The sequence below is a fragment of the Octopus sinensis genome, linkage group LG3, assembly GCF_006345805.1.
Source record: "Octopus sinensis linkage group LG3, ASM634580v1, whole genome shotgun sequence".
Classification (NCBI taxonomy): Eukaryota; Metazoa; Mollusca; class Cephalopoda; order Octopoda; family Octopodidae; genus Octopus; species Octopus sinensis.
In genome coordinates, this window is record NC_042999.1 from 160,123,575 (window position 1) to 160,145,789 (window position 22,215).

The window sequence follows — 22,215 nt, forward strand, 5'->3', positions numbered from 1 at the left end:
TTCTTTAAGTAATGCCTCAAGGAGCTTATCATCAAACTCAACTGGACGTCCTGTTCTATCTTCATCTTCATGGCTGAAATCTCCACTTCTGAATTTTGCAAACCATCTTCTGCAAGTTCTTTCATTCGAGCATTCTTTCCCATAAACTGAGTGTATGTTTTTTGATGTCACTTTGGCTGCAGAGTTTCCATTTTTGTACTCATAAATTATTATGTGCCTCAAATACTCTTCAGACGCTTCCATGTTAGAAAGGGTTTTAATCAAAGAAATTTTACTTCTATTATTCTGTAAAATATTATTTAATTAGTTTCAATGTACACAAATGCATAAAAATAATTTTTAATTCCATTAGACATTCTAAAATTTCATTCAATTTTAAAAAAGGTAAAATCAGACAGAACTTATGGGATGACCTGATATATAAGTTTGGTTTCACTGATTTTGACTGTAAGGTCAAGATATTTAGTTGTAATTCTGTGCTCATGAATTTATACTTTGCTTTTGTCATTTTTCGATGGTTCTAACCAAGACACATTATCCTGAGTTCCTTTATATACCTGGCTGGCAACTGGTTCCCTAATTCCACTACGATTCAGTAGTGTTAGTAGCAGGATGTGGGTTGGGTTTCAACAGTAAAAGTAATTTTCAAAAACCTTTACATTCATGCTACTTTGGAAAACCATATTAGTGTAACAAATTGTTAATACTGTGAATATAAATATATTGATAATCTGTACATAAATATATAAATAATCTTTCTCCAGTTTCTTTTTATTTGCTATTGTGCCCCGCTCTCTCTCTCTCTCTCACGTACACAACACACATATAATGATTATTGTACTAGTTCTTGAATTCGTGACTTAATAGCTGGAATAGTTTGTGTGTCATAATGATGGACATAATACCAAATAGTAGCAGATTTGGTACTTTATACATCTGATGTTGTATCTTGCCATTTACCCTAATGGAATGATGAAGTAGATATCAGTAACATTACTCAAAATTTAACAGTGGTTGAGAGGTGGAGGATATTGGTCAATCTCAAATCCAAATTAAATTCACCTGAGAGATAAACCTTTGATATTAAATCCTCAAAAGAAGGGATTGATAATTATCGATGTTTTTGATTGTAAAGGACCAACTGCCATTCTTGATCTAGTGGTAAACACAACAAAAGTAAACTGGCATCAATTTCATAATAATGTTGTTGTAATAATATTGCACTTATTTAAGAATTTTTAGTTTTTATTTATTTGTTTCTTATTCATTTTTTTCTTTCTTTCTTTCAGACCAACATGGGATTATTGACTGATCCACGGCAGAGACGACGGTTTGTTCGTATAATTTCACACTACAATAACCGTCTCTGTGCCTTGTTTTATATCTCTGGACTAATCTGGTTTTTCGGATTAGCTTACATCCATCTTAATGCAGGAACATACTTTTCTGAAAATGCTTTATTACCTGGTAAGCTTTCCAATTGCTGATCATCATCATCATCGTTATCATTTTCGTTCAGTGTCTATTTGTGTCTGTGTTTTTCCCACCACTTGACAACTGGTGCTGGTGTGTTTATAACTTAGTGGTTTGGCAAAAGTGACTGATAGGATATATATATTTCTTTACTACCCACAAGGGGCTAAACACAGAGGGGACAAACAAGGACAGACAAAGGGATTAAGTCGATTACATCGACCCCAGTGCGTAACTGGTACTTAATTTATCGACCCCGAAAGGATGAAAGGCAAAGTCGACCTCGGCGGAATTTGAACTCGGAACGTAATGACAGATGAAATACGGCTACGAATTTCGCCCAGCGTGCTAACGTTTCTGCCAGCTCGCCATACCAGGCTTAAAAGAAAATAAGTACTGGGGGGGGGGGGGGGAATCAATGCATTCAACTAAAAATTCCTCAAGGCGGTGCCCCAGCATGGCTGCAGTCTAATGACTGAAACAAGTAAAAGATAAAAGATAAAACATTTCAAATATTATACTTGAAATAGATTGTAATTATAATTTGCATTTTTCTATTCTTTTACAGGTTTAGTAGAAGGCAACTTTTATTCTGATGCTGATGTCAAGTTTTACAAGAATGAAATAAAAAAAGCTATGGACAAAGACAAAAGGTGGGTTTAAAAATGCCTTTTTTTTAATAATATACTTACAATATTCTGGTTATCATACCTGCTGAATAAAAGTGATAATTCTTAGAAAATAGCACACCACATGATGTTTCTTTTAAAGTTGTAGTGTTGTTTAGATTACTCTTTACTCTTTTACTTGTTTCAGTCATTTTGACTGCAGCCATGCTGGAGCACCGCCTTTAGTCGAGCAAATCAACCCCGGGACTTATTCTTTGTAAGCCCAGTACTTATTGTATCGGTCTCTTTTGCCGAACCGCTAAGTGACGGGAAAGTAAACATACCAGCATCGGTTGTCAAGCAATGCTAGGGGGACAAACACAGACACACAAACATATACACACACATACATACATATATATACATATATACGACAGGCTTCTTTCAGTTTCTGTCTACCAAATCCACTCACAAGGCTTTGGTCAGCCCGAGGCTATAGCAGAAGACACTTGCCCAAGATGCCACACAGTGGGACTGAACCCGGAACCATGTGGTTGGTAAGCAAGCTACTTACCACACAGCCACTCCTACGCCTATAGATTGAAGAGGATTACACTATATCATCATCATCATCATCATCATCGTTTAACGTCCGCTTTCCATGCTAGCATGGGTTGGACGGTGCAACTGGGGTCTGGGAAGCCAGAAGGCTGCACCAAGCCCAGTCTGATCTGGCAATGTTTCTACGGCTGGATGCCCTTCCTAACACCAACCACTCCGTGAGTGTAGTGGGTGCTTTTTACGTGCCACCGGTACAGGTGCCAGACGGAGCTGGCAAACGGCCACGATAGGATGATGCTTTTTACATGCCACCGGCACGGAGGCGAGGCGAGGCTGGCAACGGCCACGATCGGATGGTGCTTTTTACGTGCCACCGGCACGGAAGCCAGTCGGGGCGGAACTGGCAACGGTCACGTTCGGATGGTTCTCTTATGTGCCACCGGCACTGGTATCACAGCTGCTATTTCCATTGATGTTGATCGATTTTGATTTTGATTTTCACTTGCCTCAACAGGTCTTCACAAGTAGAGTTTTGTGTCCCAAGAAGAAAAGGTATGCATAAGTGGACTGAGGCCATGGGTTATGGACTCACTTGTCCTGCCGGGTCTTCTCACATCTTCAATGAATATGATACTGAAGGTGTGTGGCTTAGTGGTTAGGGTATTTGGCTCTCAATCATAAGGTTTTGAGTTCGACTCCGAACAACGTGTTGTCCTTGAGCAAGACACTTTATTTCACGTTGCTCCTGTCCACTCAGCTGGCGAAAATGAGTAGTACCTGTATCTTAAAAGGGCCCACCTTGTTACACTCTGTGTCATGCTGAATCTTCCTGGGAGCTTCGTTAAGGGTACATGTGTCTGTGGAGTGGTCAGCCACTTACTTGTTAATTTCATGAGTAAGCTGTTCCATTGATCAGATTAACTGGAACCCTCATCATCCTAACTGATGGAGTGCCAGTTACTGCTAGGTGCAGGCGTGGCTATATGGTAAGAAGTTTGTCTCCCAATCTCAAGGTCTTGGATTCAGTGTCTCCTACTATAGCTTTGAGCCAATGAAACCCTTGTGAGTGGATTTGGTAAATGGAAACTGAAAGGAGCCCATCACATATATATATATATATGTGTGTGTGTATGTATATATATATATATATATATATATATATATATATATATATTTGCCAGCCTCGCCTGGCCCCGTGTTGGTGACACGTAAAAGCACCATCCGTTTCGTGGCCGTTTGCCAGCTCTGTCTGGCCCCCGTGTTGGTGGCACGTAAAAGCACCATCCGTTCGTGTCCGTTGCCAGCCTTGCCTGGCCCCCGTGCCGGTGACACATAAAAACACCATCCGTTCATGGCCGTTTGCCAGCTCTGTCTGGCATCTGTGCGAGTGGCACGTAAAAAGCACCCACTACACTCACGGAGTGGTTGGCGTTAGGAAGGGGCATCCAGCCGTAGAAACACTGCCAGATCTGACTGGGCCTGATGAAGCCTTCCAGCTTCACAGACCCCAGTTGAACCGTCCAACACATGCTAGCATGGAGAACGGACGCTAAATGATGATGATGATGATGATGATGATATATATATATGTGTGTGTGTGTGTGTGTATATATTATTGAACACACATATACAGTGTACAGGCTCTGCTTGTTTGCTGGTAGGCTGTAATTCGACACAGTGGAGATGACTGTCAAAGTGCCGGATGTTAAATCATCTGAAATCATAGACAGACAAAACAACTCACCCCAAGTCCCGTTTAGGAGCAATGGGCATCGATGTTTTGCCATTTTTGTGGCTTATCAACATCATGTACCTGAACCGAACTGGAGATGAAGTGAATCGCCTGTCCATGTCCATATCTACAATGGTGTAAAAACCATCTGCTGGTATGCCCAGATGATGCCTACATAGTAATAAACCTAAATATGATTCAGAAGCAGTGCTAGTGTTGTTCAGTAAAATTGTATTATATACATATTAGAGGGAAACCACTATGTGGAACATGGTTTACGGAATATGGTAATAGTGAAACATGTATGCGAATAATCCATATTTTTATTGCTTTTTCTTTTGTCTTGCTCAATTACGTTTTGGTTGTTTTGCTAAATTTTTGTTGAGAACATTTCTTAGTAGTAAGATCATAGCGGATCTATATCTAGCATAAGAGTGTCTCTAATATATATATATAATATACATAATGTATATTATTTGTATGTGTGTTACTGTCTGGTTATTGGAAATATTACTTTATTTGGAAATAGGTGAGGGTTGGCAACAAGAAGGGTGTAACAGAAACAGCTACGTATCAAGACATTAGTATATGTATGCAAGAGAAACTGTTCCACTTGCTTTAATATAAGATTCAAATTGAGGATGAACACTAAGCTTTAAAAAAGCTGTTTATGAGGAGGTGGGAAGTACTTGAAAAAATGTATGAATGATATTAGTTAAGTTAATGTATTCAATGCTTGGAGAATCAAGAAACTCATTTGTTGAAGAGAAAATTGTAATAGAATAGAAGACTAATAGAAATCTCATGAGAGACAACTCTGGATGTGTTTTGGACTATATTGACTCCTTCACTGAACCATTATTTACTATAGTTGTTCAAGTAGTGATAAAAAAATCTACCAAGTATCTATAGAAGTTTGGGATCTTTTCGGTTTGAATGGCAGTTTTTAACATAATTTCTAGGTAATTAAAAGATTTTAAACTTCGTATACTGGTAGAATGTGTTTATAAAACATCTTTTTCTCTTGGCTTTATTGAGAAAATTCTATAGTTTGTAAGATATTAGTTGTTTTTTTTTCTTCAATTTCTGCAATTTTAACCAATCAATTGCGTCTATTGAGGTAAAAAACATTCTGTGCCATATGAATAAGTCCCTTGTTTAAGAAACAGATTGGGTTTATTTATATTTGTGAAGAAAAAAAAATACCCTAACCCTAACCCTAAAACAGATTGAAATGCAATAGATCGATACTAGGGTCATAATTATGGGTGACAATTTCATATGACACCGCTAGAAAAAACTGCCGTTCAAACCGAAAAGATCCGAAGATTGTACATGGTGGACATAGGAAAATAGAATTTCACTCATCATTTTAAATCTGAATTTTGAATGTATTGAAGATGCAGATATGACTTTGTAGTTAAGAAATTTGCTTCTCAATCACATTGTTTCAGGTTCAGTCCTACTGCATGACACCTTAGGCAAGTGTCTTCTACTATAGCTCTGTGCCAATCAAAGTCTTAGAATGAATTTGATATAAGAAATCAAAAAAGCCTCTGTGTGTGTGTGTGTGTATTTACATTTGCACTCCATAGAAGACATTACTTAAGGTGTTACACCGTGGGACTGAACCTAGAATTATGTATTTGGGGAAGCAAACTTCTTACAACACAACCCCACCTGCGCTTCTTTGCCCTACCTGGGCCTATTGATTCATGTTCTAAATTAATATATACCTAAACATGTTGCAATACTTTAGAATTGGGGTAAAGTGAATCCTAAGGTTTTGTTGTTTAGCTCCAGGTTGGCATTTGATAAACAGATCCTTGTTCAAAAGTATTCCATCCATGAGTATCCCATTACTTTTGTATTTCTTTCCTTTTAACCCTTTAGTGTTTGCATTATTCTGCCAAAGTTTATCCTTTTTTATCAACATTACCTTGAACTAATCAGGCATTATCTTGGAGCTATGAGATTTTGATGAGGTAGCTGATAATTTTTAAAACAATATTGTAGGGTTGGTGTGAGAGACTAGATCTGGCCAGTTTGAACATAAAACAGGCAGAATACTTTTGGCCAGATATGGCCGGTTTAAATGCTAAAGGGTTAAAGATGGTAGGATGTAATTCAAGGGTGATTTGGCAGCTATTTTTTGCAGATTGAAAGACCATGTAAAAACTTCATGGAAATGGGATTTGAAAACAAGAACTTTCTTGATACATTTTGCTTAATTTAGCATGTTCCTTTTCTCATAACTAAAAAAAAAATTATCAGATGGTTAAGGCTCTCAGTAATGTACCATTCTTTTCTTCACTCACCATCTTACTCTTTTTTTAAAAATATTTTTTAGTCTGCTGTTACGTGACTGGCTATTTTCAAAGTTTGAAGAACTTGGCTTAGAAGTTTATTTCCAGAATTATTCTGTTCAGTATCCTTTACAGTTGCTTGGTGACCAGGTAATTATAAGATTTATATTTATTTATTGACTTTTTCACTATTTATTTCCTTGGCTGGCTTCTGTACCGGTGGCACGTTAAAAGCTTCAACCGATCATGGCCGATGCCGGACCCCCCCTGGCACCTGTGCAGGTGGCACGTAAAAAGCACCCACTACACTCACGGAGTGGTTGGCGTTAGGAAGGGTATCCAGCTGTAGAAACTCTGCCAGATCAGACTGGAGCCTGGTGCAGCCCCTGGCTTCCCAGACCCCGGTCGAACCGTCCAACCCGTGCTAGCGCGGAAAACGGACGTTAAACGATGATGATGATGATGATGATGATGATGATGATGTTTATGTTGTCTGAAATGAATTCATTCAAGTCTTACTACACAGTTGAGTTGTAAATCTTATATTGTAAAAGAGAAGATGATCTCCAACTGACTGTCTGTAGTAACATCTGTGTAGTGAGAAGGAAGAGGAGGAGAAAAAGTTGTTATTGAACAAAAAATACAGTGAGAGAGAGCAAGAGAGAGAGAATGTGTGAAAGAGAGACAGAATGCTTGGAACGAAGTGGATTGTACTAAAATATACTTAATGGCTAGGTGGTAGTATTTAACTAAGCAACAGATGGAGTTTGTAACCCAAGAACAGGAATGGCTTCATTGAAAGGCTTCCATACAGTTTCCTTCTACCAAAAAGTATCTTGGTAATGAAGTAGAGAGTACATCAATCTCATAATTAAAACTTACTGAATAAACTGAAAATAGCTCGTTACTTATGTATAATAATGAGTTTTGTGCAAATATCCTTCTTATATTTTCTATATAAATGTGTTTAATTTCAGAAAGTCCCTGGTCAAAATGTTTATGCTATTTTAAGGGCTCCTCGTGCTTCAAGTACAGAAGCAGTGGTTCTTTCTGTCCCTATACGATCTAAGAATATGATCTCTAAAACACTGACTGATACCAGTGGGGGAATCGCTCTCATGCTCGCTTTAACCAAGTTCTTCAAAAGTAAGTTAACCTTTGAGTAAATCAGTTGATATCAAAATATGTATATTTGCTAATAAACTTATTGTTCAAGTTTTGAATTTGCTATTTCCACTTGCATAACTTGCAAATGGAACACTCTGTGGAGGCACATGGCCTAGTGGTTAGAGCAGCGGACTCATGGTCGAGGGATCGTGAGTTCGAATCTCAGATCGGGTGATGTGTGTGTTTATGAGCGAAAACACCTAAGCTCCACGCGGCTCTGGCATAAGGTAATGGCGAACTTCTGCTGACTCTTTCGCCACAACTTTCTCTCACTCTTTCCTCCTGCATCTTGCAGCTTACCTGCGACGGACCGGCGTCCCGTCCAGGTGGGGAACCTATATGCCAAGAAACTAAGAAACTAGCCCTTATGAGCCAGGCATGGCTCAAGAAGGAACAAACAAAAAAAAATGGAACACTCTGTAATTAGAAGTGAATGTCAGTGTTTATGAGATTAATCAGTAATTTATTCATCTTCAAAGGATCTCTTATTACCAAATGTCTGTTCTCTGAAGAAAACACTTTTTCTCTCATAAACACTACAGCTCCACCGCCTCCTCATCATTTAGTGTCCATTTTCCATGCTAGCATGGGTTAGATGGTCTGACGGGAACTGGTAAGCTGGAGAGCTTCTACCTGGCTCCAGTCTGGTTTGGCTTGGTTGCTATGGCTGGATGCCCTTCATAACACCAACTACTCCACAGAGTGTACTGGGTGCCTTTTACATAATCACCAACACAAGTGTCTTTTATGTGTCACCAGCACTGGCCACAACTAATGATTTCATTTAGCTTGACGTGTCTTCTCATGCTGAACAAATTATCAAGTCTCAGTCACTTGTCATCACCTCCATGAGACTCAACATCTGAAGATCATATTTCACTACCTTATCCCTCATCTTCCTGGGTCTACCTCTTCCACAGGTTCCAAAAATGGTCGAATGGATATTAGGGTTCCAGCTCATACGATTTGAGTTTTAGTGCATTGCAAGTATTTTATTATGGACTAGGAGTATCGCCCGGCATTGCTCGGGTTTGTAAGGGAAATAACTATATAAGCATTTTTAGAGAGTTATAGCCAAAAAATAGCAAAAACATGCATTAAAAATGGAAAAAAAATTATGGTAAATTTTTTTAAAAATCGTTGACTCATCGTAGACATTTTTAGAGAGTTACTTCCCTTATATAATAGTGAAAAAAATGCATTAAAATGGAAAAAATGATGGTAAATTTTTTTAAAATCATTGACTCATCCTAGACATTTTTAGAGAGTTACTTCCCTTATATAATAGCGAAAAAATGCATTAAAATGGAAAAAAATGATGGTAAATTTTTTTAAAAATCGTTGACTCATCGTAGACATTTTTAGAGAGTTACTTCCCTTATATAATAGCGAAAAAATGCATTAAAATGGAAAAAATGATGGTAAATTTTTTTTTAAATCGTAGACTCATCGTAGACGCGCGCTAATACCCAGAAGGGCTCGATATGAATCATGACTATAAGATACCCGGTTTTGGTTAAACTGCACCACAAAATGTGGGAGTAGTTAGGAATCTAAATCGTAGGAGACAGAAACACAACTTCACTTTTATATATAAAGACTAGCAGTATCGCCCGGCGTTGCTCGGGTTTGTAAGGGAAATAACTATAGAAGCATTTTTAGAGAGTTATAGCAAAAAAAATGCATTCAAAATGGAAAAAATATGATGGTAAATTTTTTTTTAAATTGTTGACTCATCGTAGACATTTTTAGAGAGTTACTTCCCTTATATAATAGTGAAAAAATGCATTAAAATGGAAAAAATGATGGTAAATTTTTTTAAAAATCGTTGACTCATTGTAGACGCATGCTAATACCCAGAAGGGCTCGATATGAATCACGACTATAAGATACCCAGTTTTGGTTAAACTGCACCGCAAAATGTGGGAGTAGTTAGGAATCTAAATCGTAGGAGACAGACAGCACACAACCTCACTTTTATATATAAAGATATGGACTGTACACTTAAACTGTCTGTGCTTCAGTTTACCAAAGTGTAGAATGATTGTCTAAGATAGACTTACATCTCTGATAGGGGAAGATTTATCTCTTGTTAATCTGTACCACAAGATTCAAAATACTTGCCAATACAATCCCTCTTGGATTATATTCTCTTTGAAGTATTAATTTTCTCAAAGATTTAATCTCTTGCTTAGACTAACAACAGTACTGGCTTTTTAGTGGAATTTACTTTAGTGCAAGTATTCAGACTAGGTTTCCCTTTTTACTTCCAGTGATGTCGGAGGTCACTGGCTCTGACAGATGTTTTCTTTCCTGACTAACCCATAAAAGAAAAAAACAAAAAGCAAAACAAAATAAAAATTGTTTTTAAATCTTTTAATTACTTTTTACTTATATACTTGTTTCGGTTATTTGACTGCAGTCATGATGGGTCACTGCCTCGAAAGATTTAAGTCATTTGTATCAACATCTGTACCTAATTTTTAGTTTAGTACTTTTTACATGCCGCGTAAAAAGCAGCTGTGTTGGCACCATGAAATCGCCCATGCTGGCACCACATAAAAGCACCTGTGTTGAGGCCACATAAAAAGCACCCAGCACACCCTGCAAAGTGGATGGTGTTAGGAAGGGCATCCAGCTGTAGAGATGAAGCTGAAACAGACTGAAACCTGGTGCAGCTCTCCTGCTTATTTTCCATGCAAACATGGGAAATGAACATTAAACAATGATGATGATGATGATGATTTATATTTATCACACAGCTAAATTACTGAACATAAATACAGATACATACAAACATACAAGTACATAGACGCAGGAGTGGCTGTGTGGCAAGTAGCTTGCTAACCAACCACATGGTTCCGGGTTCAGTCCCACTGCGTGGCATCTTGGGCAAGTGTCTTCTGCTATAGCCCCGGGCCGACCAATGCCTTGTGAGTGGATTTGGTAGACGGAAACTGAAAGAAGCCCGTCGTATATATGTATATATATATATATGTATATATATATATATATATATATATATATATATATATATATGTGTATGCGTGTGTGTGTTTGTCCCCCTAGCATTGCTTGACAACCGATGCTGGTGTGTGTTTACGTCCCCGTCACTTAGCGGTTCGGCAAAAGAGACCGATAGAATAAGTACTGGGCTTACAAAATAATAAGTCCCGGGGTCGATTTGCTCGACTAAAGGCGGTGCTCCAGCATGGCCGCAGTCAAATGACTGAAACAAGTAAAAGAGTAAAAGAGTAAGAGTAGACACATGTACTGTTTCCATCTACCACTTTCACTCACAAGACATTGGGGCAGGTAGAGGCTATATTAGGAAACATTTCTCCAAAGTGCAGTATAGTGGAACTGAACTCAGGACCACATGATTGCAAGTGATCGTAACACACAGCCGAGCTTAAGCTTAATTAAAAACATTTTTTAACATAACTTTTTTTTCTCCCCCTCTTGATTTGTAAAATGATTTTTGTTCAAAAGGCGGTACTCCAGCATGGCCACAGTCATTGGACTGAAGCATATAAGAGAATAAGTTCAACGAAGCATATATATATTTCTTTACTACCCACAAGGGGCTAAACACAGAGAGGACAAACAAGGACAGACAAACGGATTAAGTCGACTATATCGACCCAGTACGTAACTGGTACTTTATTTATTGACCCTGAAAGGATGAAAGACAAAGTCGACCGGCGGAATTTGAACTCGGAACGTAATTGAACTGATAGGAATGGTAGGCGTTTAGTTTGGTTCTGTAGCATTTATGTCCACAATTCTTTCCTGGCATCATACACTTATTACTTAACTTCATTATAATAATGATTGTTGTCATGAATTGTTGTTACAACAAACTCAATGACACTTTGTCATCAAATCTGTTTATACCATACATTTCAGTATATATTTATTTATTTATTTATTTATTTATTTTATATTGAACACCTGTTGATGAGTTCTTAAGATTGATCTTTAACTGTTTCAGAACACACCTTTTGGGCCAAGGATATCATTTTCTTGCTGACGCAGCATGAACACATAGGCATTGAAGCATGGCTTGATGGTTATCACCAAGTACAGTCTTCAAAATGTAAGTGCACAACTTGTATTTGATTATAAATTTGTTCTATATTCAAGATTATGTGGAGTGAATGAAACCAGTGTTCATTATTATTAAGTGAATGATAATGATATGTTGTTCCTTTTGATGGAATACATTTTCATTGAAATGAAAGATTCAGTAAATATAATCAGTAAATATAATCATAGGCGCAGGAGTGGTTGTGTGATAAGTAGCTTGCTAACCAACCTCATGGTTCCGGGTTCAGTCCCACTGCGTGGCACCTTGGGCAAGTGTCTTCTGCTATAGCCTCAGGCTGACCAAAGCCTTGTGAATGGTTATGGTAGACGGAAACTGAAAGAAGCCTGTCGTATATATGTATATATATATATGTGTGTATGTGTGTTTGTGTTTGTACCCCTAGCATTGCTTGACAACCAATACTGGTGTGTTTACGTCCCCATCACTTAGCGGTTCGGCAAAAGAGACTGATAGAATAAGTACTGGGCTTACAAAGAATAAGTCCCGGGGTCGATTTGCTCGACTAAAAGGTGGTGCTCCAGCATGGCCGCAGTCAAATGACTGAAACAAGTAAAAGAGTAAAAGAGTCCATTTAGCTGATAATGATAACAAGTCCTAGACTTATACTCTTTTACTCGTTTCAGTCATTTGACTGCGGCCATGCTGGAGCACCGCCTTTAATCGAGCAACTCGACCCCGGGACTTATTCTTTGTAAGCCCAGTACTTATTCTATCGGTCTCTTTTTGCCAAACCGCTAGGTGACGGGGACATAAACACACCAGCATCGGTTGTCAAGCAATGCTAGGGGGACAAACACAGATACACAAACATATACATATATACGACGGGCTTCTTTCAGTTTCCGTCTACCAAATCCATTCACAAGGCTTTGGTTGGCCCGAGGCTATAGTAGGAGACACTTGCCCAAGGTGCCACGCAGTGGGACTGAACCCGGAGCCATGTGGTTGGTAAACAAGCTACTTACCACACAGCCACTCCTGCGCCTAATGGGTCAAGTCCATTACTATTTTACTTGTTTATTTGTGACTAGCTGAGGTATCACTTATAAGGCAATTGCATCAGCCCCAGTTCTTACTTCTAAGTTTGGTATTTATTTTCATCATCTCTATCGAACTGCTTAGTTTCAGGACATAAATAATACAAGTACAGCCTCTCACACACACATGTATGACAGGTTTCTGACTGTTTCTACCTGCAAAATTTAAAATAATAATGAAATTATTGTATACAGTGCTCAGGTGCACCACAACTTGTCAGAGTACATGCAGTAATGTACAAATGTCTGGAAAGCGAACAGTGCATGAGTCAGATACATGCTTGTGTGTTTATGGAGGGGAGAAAATCAGGTGTAGTGTTGGCGAATCTCAGAAAGCATGGAAGTTTTGAAGGATGCAGTGCTCCGACAACTAACAACTGATGCCGGCAGTTTGTTCCATGCTTCAGCAACTCAGCATGAAAATATGTTTCCTGAAGTCATGGGAGCTGTGCTGTTTTCTGACTTTGTAAATATGTCCACGGGTGTTAGATGGGTGGAGTTTGAAAAGGTGCTCAGAGTTTGGCATTGATCAACCCAAGGCTGTAATAGAAGACACTTGCCCAAGATGTTGCATAGGGGAAACTATGTAATTATTAAGCAAATTCTTAATCAAATGTTTGCCTCTATTCTTTTATTCTTTTACATGTTTCAGTCATTTGACTGCGGCCATGCTGGAGCACCACCTTTAGTCAAGCAACTCGACCCCGGGACTTATTCTTTTGTAAGCCCAGTACTTATTCTATCGGTCTCTTTTGCCGAACCGCTAAGTGACGGGGACATAAACACCCCAGCATCAGTTGTCAAGCAATGCTAGGGAGACAAACACACACACGCATATACATATATACATATATACGACAAGCTTCTTTCAGTTTCTGTCTACCAAATCCACTCACAAGGCTTTGGTCGGCCCCAGGCTATAGTAGAAGACACTTGCCCAAGATGCCACGCAGTGGACTGAACCCGGAACCATGTGGTTGGTAAACAAGCTACTTACCACACAGCCACTCCTGCGCCTATGTTTAAGAAAATTGTATTACTGGGTTGGGAATTTTTTCATACAATAATGTGAACTCAAAATATTTATTGAAATGTAATTCTGAATATGTGTTCAAATATCTAAATCTATGTTTGGGTTTACATACATAAGTGTGTGTATATAGCTGGCAGGTTGACTTCTAATAGACATTGTGCAACAATATATTTTATAGATTCATAATAATGAACAATATTCATTTACCCCTGACACTCATTAATTTTTCAATCTGTAATAAAATTTGTATTTTTTTTTAGATGTTTTTCCAGGAACTTTGTGGGGTCGAAGTGGGTCAATTCAAGCTGCTCTTAATTTAGAGATCCCTCTTGAGAAAGTAGCTTATTATAACATCAAGATGGAAGGCCTCAATGGTCAATTGCCAAACCTTGATCTGGTCAATCTAGTTGTGCGTCTTTGCCGGCGTGAAGGGGACTCTGTGAGGCTGCACAACCAGGTATCTTGAAATTCTTCATTCATATTTTGTTCAGTTTCTATTTAAAATAAATTTTATTAAAATTATTATTATCTACCCCTTTAGTACTTCAGCAATTAATCTCATCATTGTGTTTCTATTTTCACTGATCTTCTGCTGATATATAAATCCATTGATGAATATAAACTCCAGGCCTTTTTTCCCAATATATATATTTCCTTACTACTCACAAGCCCCATACAGTGGGGACAAACAAGGACAGACAAAGCGATTAAGTCGATTCCATCGACCCCAGTGCGTAACTGGTACTTAATTTATCGACCCTGAAAGGATGAAAGACAAAGTCAACCTTGGCGGAATTTGAACTCAAAACCTAACGGCAGACGAATTACGACTTCGCATTTCGCCCGGCGTGCTACCGTTTCTGCCAGCTCGCCGCCTTTTTTCCCAATATAGTTTCAATGCTGTTATTGACCATACCACAACCTTATGGGATAAAAATAACAAACATTAGAAACTTACTTATAGACACAAAACTTCTTAATCTGAAACCTATGCAAAATATCTGTCTTTCTGTCTGTCTTTAATTAATTTATTAATTAATTAGAAAATAGCCTAGTGTAAATAGAAATACAAAAGATAAAGTTAATGCTGTGGAAGACCCACATTTTGTAGCTCATCCTAAAAACTAAGCATGTCACATGTGTTATCTTGAAGAAGCCTGTACATGAATCTTTTTAATGTCTGGAAACTAGAGAATAAAATTTGTTGCACAGTTTTTGACAGGGGGAGATTTCAATCCACTGGTCACCCCGAAACATATCTTTATATATAAAAGTGAGGTTGTGTGCTGTCTGTCTCCTACGATTTAGATTCCTAACTACTCCCACATTTTGCGGTGCAGTTTAACCAAAACCGGGTATCTTATAGTCGTTATTCATATCGAGCCCTTCTGGGTATTAGCGCGCGTCTACGATGAGTCTATGATTTAAAAAAAAATTTACCTTCAATTTTTCCCATTTTTAATGCATTTTTGGCATATATAAGGGAAGTAACTCTCTAAAAATTTATTATTAAATCTCAGAACGTAAAAAGCTACAGTAACACCGCCCCCCCCCCTTGTGGTTAGCCATATTAAGATGGCTATTATACTTTACATCTCTAAAAATGCTTATATAGTTATTTCCCTTACAAACCCGAGCAACGCTGGGCGATACTGCTAGTTGAATATAATATTTCTTTTTATGGTAAACTGAATTCAATCATATGATTAATTCATTAATCTATTTAATCATATATTACACCATACACCATATAATATAATCTAGTCTTGCTATGAAAATTGCTTTGGCTTAACGCCCAAATTATGAGAGGGTTTTATCAGGAAGTAGATTATCAAAATTTCAAATCTTCTTAGATCCTCCTGTTGTACTCAAGCCAGGTATCTATAAATTGTCTAAACCTTAATAAAAAGAGCATATGAAACAGTATATTGAACCTGACAGCATAGGAAGACAAAGTATGTTTACATAGACTAAGTATATTAATGATTATGTTCAGACGCAGATTATGTTAGGCGCAGGAGTGGCTGTGTGGTAAGTAGCTTGCTAACCAACCACATGGTTCCGGGTTCAGTCCCACTGCGTGGCATCTTGGGCAAGTGTCTTCTGCTATAGCCCCGGGCCAACCAATGCCTTGTGAGTGGATTTGGTAGATGGAAACTGAAAGAAGCCTGTCGTATATATGTATATATATATATATATATATATATATATATATATATATATATATATATATATATATATATATATATATATATATATATATATATATATATATGTATGTGTGTTTGTTTGTGTGTCTGTGTTTGTCCCCCTAGCATTGCTTGACAACCAATACTGGTGTGTTTATGTCCTCGTTACTTAGCGGTTCAGCAAAAAGAGACCGATAGAATAAGTACTGGGCTTACAAAAAGAATAAGTCCAGGGGTCGAGTTGCTCGATTAAAGGCGGTGCTCCAGCATGGCCGCAGTCAAATGACTGAAACAAGTAAAAGAGTAAAAGAGACTAAATATATTAATGGCACTGTACAAATGACTATAGAATTTCTATATTCTTTGTCAAGATTTCAAGTGCTACAAACTTTACTAATCTGTTCTTCGGAATAGTCAAAAAAAAAAAAATAGTTAAAAAGGAAAAAAATGACCCTGTTATCTCTGGAATAGTCCGTGCTGGCTAAAAAGGAAGTTAATATCATTTGTGAGATATGCTTATTTTTCAGGTAAGTTTAGAAATAAATATGGAGGGGGAATAAAAGCAGTGTTAGTTAATGACTGACATTATTTTAATGGTTTGGCCATTAAAAAGTTGACTAGAAATATTTAGTGAGAGTTTTTTTTGATGATGGCAATCCCTCAAGGCTGAGGATGATGGTCTTCGCGCAAATTTACTGGTGACTCCGTAGGTGACCGATAAGACCAATTCTTGCTTGAAAAGATCAGTCGCAGTGCGGACATCTAGTGCCGGAAGGGAGAGTCGCATGTGGTTGTTGTTGGTGCTCCTTCCGTCGTCGTCTTTTAGCCTCCAGCTCTGCCGACCTTTTCGACTCGAAAGTCGCCGTTCCCTCATGGATGGTGGTTTTCCAGAGTGGTCTGTTTTTTGCCGTTTCCTCCCAGTTGGTGACGTTGATGTCACACTTTTTGAGGTTCGTTTTCAGGGAGTCCTTGTAGCGTTTCTTCTGGCCTCCTTTTGTACACTTGCCGTCTTTGAGTGAGAGTAATACATTAGTCAATAACTATTTTTAATTTGTTTGGCAAATATTCTTTCTTTGTTGAATCTCCATAGATTTAATCTTGTAATGGATTTTTCGGTTTGAACGGCAGTTTTTTCTAGCGGTGTCATATGAAATTGTCACCCACAATTATGACCCTAGTATCGATCTATTGCATTTCAATCTATTTTAGGGTTAGGGGTGGGGGGAAGGGTATCCTTTTTTCTTCACAAATGTAAATAAACCCAATCTGTTTCTTAAATGAGGGACATATTCATACGGCACAGAATGTTTTTTTTACCTCAATAGATGTCATTGATTGGTTGAAATTGCAGAAATTGAAGAAAAAAAACAACAAATATCTTACAAACTATAGAATTTTCTCAATAAATCCAAGAGAAAAAGATGTTTTATAAACACATTCTACCAGTATACGAAGTTTAAAACTTTTTAGTTACCTAGAAATTATGTTAAAAACTGCTGTTCAAACCGAAAAGGTCCCTTGTAATTTTCTTTACTGTTCACAGTATGACTATTATGATCCGGATTCACTAAATGGATTCAAACATTCGTTACTGACGATGCTGCGTATGATGAAAACTCAAGCATCTGGATCTCCTTCTGGCAACCATGGCCTGTTTCATCGCTACCATATCGAAGCTGTCACTCTTCAAGGTGTCTCACGAGCATTTGGGCAGAAAACATCAGATTTAATGGTAACTGGTCGGTAAGTATTTTTATTAAATCATCAGCCTCATTCATTTTTTTTCCATGGTTGAATTTTTATGTTGAGAGGCCTGCAATGTTGATCTATTCGAATTGTCTCTATTCTTTGCCAATGTTATTTCAATTTCAATTTCAAAATAGATTTAACAGCCTTATTCATAATTTTCTTTCACCCACCTGCTTCTAGTTCATTATTCTCATGTCTACTTTTCCATTGTGACACAAGTTACATAAGACTTAGTGAGATGGTGTTTTTGATCAGGTGCTCCTTCCTGATGCCAACCTTTTTAGGCGATACTTGTTCAAAAACCTGGATTCAAACAGTTGCATGAAATCATGTCACTTTTTACCACACTTTAGTTGCGTAACAACAATTCTCAACATTTGGGTCGGTGGGGACAAACACTCTTTTGGCCCTCACATTCTAAATATCAGGCATGCATCCGAACGTGGCTGTAGCCAGTACCGCATCGACTGGCCTCCGTGCTGTGAGCACGTAACAAACACCATCCGATCGTGGCCGTTCGCCAGCCTCATCTGGCACCTGTGTCGGTGGCACATAAAAAACACCATCCGTTTGCCAGCTCCGTCTGGCACCTGTGTCGGTGGCACATAAAATCACCCACTACACTCTCGGAGTGGTTGGCGTTAGGAAGGGCATCCAGCTGTAGAAACACTGCCAGATCTGACTGGCCTGGTGCAGCCTTCGGGCTCCCCAGACCCCAGTTGAACCGTCCAACCCATGCTAGCATGGAAAGCGGACGTTAAATGATGATGATGATGATGATGATGAAACAGGAGCAACTATCTCCCTCTTGCTATGCCTCTGCCTTGCTTTTGTATATTCTCATCATGTTTGTCTTGTATGCATTTGAAGGTGCATGGCTGTGGTTAGAGCATCGGGCTTATAATCATGAGGTTGTGAGTTTGATTCCTGGTCCAGGCTGCGTGTTGTGTTCTTGAGCAAGACACTTTATTTCACATTGCTCCAGTTCACTCAGCTATAGAAATGAAAGGCAACGTCATTGGTGTCATGCTGTGTTGGCCTTTCCTTTTCCCTTGGATAACATCGGTGGTGTGGAGAGGCGAGGCTGGTATGCATGGGCAACTGTTGGTCTTCGATAAAAACAACCTTGCCTAGACTCGTGCCTTGGAGGGGTACTTTCTAGGTGCAATCTCATGGTCATTCATGACCAAAGACAGTCTCTACCCTTACTCTTTACTCTTTATTTGATGAGAGTACATATATTTGATAGATGCAAGTGTGGCTGTGTAGTTAAGAAGCTTGTTTTCCTAACCATATGGTTCCAGGTTCAGTCCCACTGCATGGCATCTTGGGCAAGTGTCTTCTACTACAACTCTGATTAGGCCAACAGAAACTGAGAAAAGCCCATTGTGTGTGTATGTGTGTATGACTTTCTTTGTTTTAATCCAAAATGGAGATAAACACCGATGTTTTCACTGATCTTCTGCTGATATATAAATCCATTGATGAATATAAACCCCAGGCCTTTTTTCCCAATATAGTTTCAATGCTGTTATTGACTATACCACAACCTTATGGGATAAAAATAACAAACATTAGAAACTTACTTATAGACACAAAACTTCTTAATCTGAAACCTATGCAAAATATCTGTCTTTCTGTCTGTCTTTAATTAATTTATTAATTAATTAGAAAATAGCCTAATACAAAAGATAAAGTTAATGCTGTGGAAGACCCACATTTTGTAGCTCATCCTAAAAACTAAGCATGTCACATGTGTTATCTAGAAGATAATTTCTGAGGTATTCCTTAACATGAAACCAAGCCTTAATACACAATTAAAGAATCGTTATCCACCAATATGGTGTTGAGTGCTCATTCTCATCATTGGATGTTTACATATATATATATATATTTCTTTACTACCCACAAGGGGCTAAACGCAGAGGGGACAAACGAGGACAGACAAACGGATTAAGTCGATTATATCGACCCCAGTGCGTAACTGGTACTTAATTTATCGACCCTGAAAGGATGAAAGGCAAAGTCGACCACGGCGGAATTTGAACCCAGAATGTAACGGCAGACGAAATACGGCTACGCATTTCGCCCGGCGTGCTAACGTTTCTGCCAGCTTGCCGCCTTCCTTACATATATATATATGTATGTGTACATACATGTTTGCGTGTATGCTTGTTCTAACCTTATGCAATGGTTGTAAATGAACACCATGAAAAGAATGTTCTCTTTTAGTCTTACATGAAATAACATGCCATGGGGAAATGTTGTTTTGCATGGAAACAGATGAAGGTTGGCAACAGAAAGGGTATCTCGCTTTGAAAATGTACTTCAATGAATTCTATCTGAGACATGCAAACATGGAAAATCATCATCATCATCATCGTTTAACGTCCGCTTTCCATGCTAGCATGGGTTGGCAGCTGTTAAAATGAATAAGATGTATTTGAGGAAAATAACTATATTTGTAGGGTGAAAACCCCTCCTGAATGTTGAAACCTTTACTGCCATGAGTTGCTATTGTTTTTTGTTTATTTTTACAGGATTGTGGAAGGCATATTCCGTAGTCTCAACAACCTTCTTGAGAGATTCCATCAATCCTTCTTCTTTTACTTAATGCCTGCTACCAACCGGTATATCTCCATCGGATTGTATATGCCACCTTTCAGTTTAATGACAGCTGCTGGTTTGATCAAAATATCCTTTTCACCACCCTTTATTCAAAAGTGACAAAAAACTTAGATAAAACATAAGTTTTTAATATCAGGTTAATTATCATCACTAACAGTTTTGTCTGTTTTTCTACTGTTTTTCTACACAGAATGGATTTGATTCTTCTTTTAAATTTTTTCTGTTAACCTCTTCATTACTTTTAACAATATGTTTTCAAGCTTTCCACAATGCTCCTCCAAATTCTATTATCATCCCTTTAGAGACAAAGCTTACTTAATGCTTCTGTACAAGCTACAAAAACGAAAATACTTCTTTAAAATTTGAATCTTAGTTGACATATAAAAGTACATATATTTGTGAAGAGAATGATCTTGTATACCTCTTTTTCTAATATGTTAGGCCAATTTATTTTTCATATATTTTTGGCTCTCACAACATATCTTGTTATTTAACATTTTTATGTTTTATTGACATTAGTCTGAAGAATAGGTACTCTTTCTACTTGAGTTCTTTGTGACCGAGTTAAGGGGATTGTAGCTAAGATTTGTATTAAGATGTAAAATTTTCAATTGAAAAGTAAACATCATCATCCATCATTTCGAATCTGGGTTTTGTCCTCGTCAACAGAGGTGACTGGATCTACCTCAATGCCATAGCAACTGCCCTCACACCATCTTGCTCCCTTCTCAAGCCAACCCTCCCAATCTCCTCCTCCACCTGTCCCCTCCACATTTTCCTCAGTCTATCTCGTTTTCGCTGTCCATTTACCTCAAAGTCTAGCACCCTCTTCAGAACATGCTCCTTGCCCCTCCTCAACACATGCCCATATCACTGCACTCCATTCACCCTTGTCAGCTGTTACACTGATTCCTCCAACCCCAGCATCCCCATCAAGTCTTCAGTCCCCTTATCAAACAGCCTCACACCAAACATTTCTCTCACCATTGCTCTCTCAGTCCTTCTCAAAGTTGCCATCTCTCTCTCTCTCTCTCCCTCCCTCAAACACCATGTCTCACTCCCATACAGCATTGCAGCTCTCACACAACTCCTGTAGACTTTTCCTTTCGTCTTCAATGAGAACCTTTTCCCCTATAACAATGCTCCACATTCCCTGAACTTCACCCAGCCAAGTCTCTCTCTTGCTGTCACAGCTGCTTCACACCCACCACTTACATCCACCCTATCTCCCAAATAACAAAACCCTCTCACCATCTCCACCTCATCACATAGTATTCCCACTGATTTCGCCAGACCTCCACCTCCTTTCTCACATCTACAAACAAACTCTCTCACCAGTCTTGGGATCACCTTCTTCATTTTTGTACATCTACCATGAATCCATTTCTCACATCTCGTACATTTGCCATTACCCTCCTCCCACATACACCACATGGATCCACCTTACTCACTAACACTTCTCCTCCCACCCCACTCACCATCACCTTTGTCTTCCCGAGGTTTACCTTCAAGCCCTTGCTTTCAAATGCCTTCTTCCATTTCCAAAACTTTTCCCTCAATCCCTACATCGTCTCACTCATCAGAACAATATCATCTGTATACAGTATCTCCATTATCAATC

The 22,215-nt window shown here is 38.4% G+C and overlaps 1 protein-coding gene across 3 annotated transcripts in view; it reads left to right on the forward strand.

The window, feature by feature from the left end:
- Window positions 1–22,215, forward strand: part of LOC115209431 (glycosylphosphatidylinositol anchor attachment 1 protein) — a 48,260-nt gene that overhangs the window by 15,212 nt on the left and 10,833 nt on the right. For all 3 annotated transcript variants that reach the window (XM_029777848.2, XM_029777850.2, XM_029777849.2), the window contains 8 exons: window positions 1,290–1,467; window positions 2,042–2,126; window positions 6,725–6,830; window positions 7,658–7,826; window positions 11,842–11,946; window positions 14,289–14,485; window positions 17,761–17,960; window positions 20,507–20,660. In XM_029777848.2, coding sequence (XP_029633708.1) covers window positions 1,290–1,467; window positions 2,042–2,126; window positions 6,725–6,830; window positions 7,658–7,826; window positions 11,842–11,946; window positions 14,289–14,485; window positions 17,761–17,960; window positions 20,507–20,660 — 1,194 coding nt within the window. The remainder of the gene's footprint in view (window positions 1–1,289; window positions 1,468–2,041; window positions 2,127–6,724; window positions 6,831–7,657; window positions 7,827–11,841; window positions 11,947–14,288; window positions 14,486–17,760; window positions 17,961–20,506; window positions 20,661–22,215) is intronic.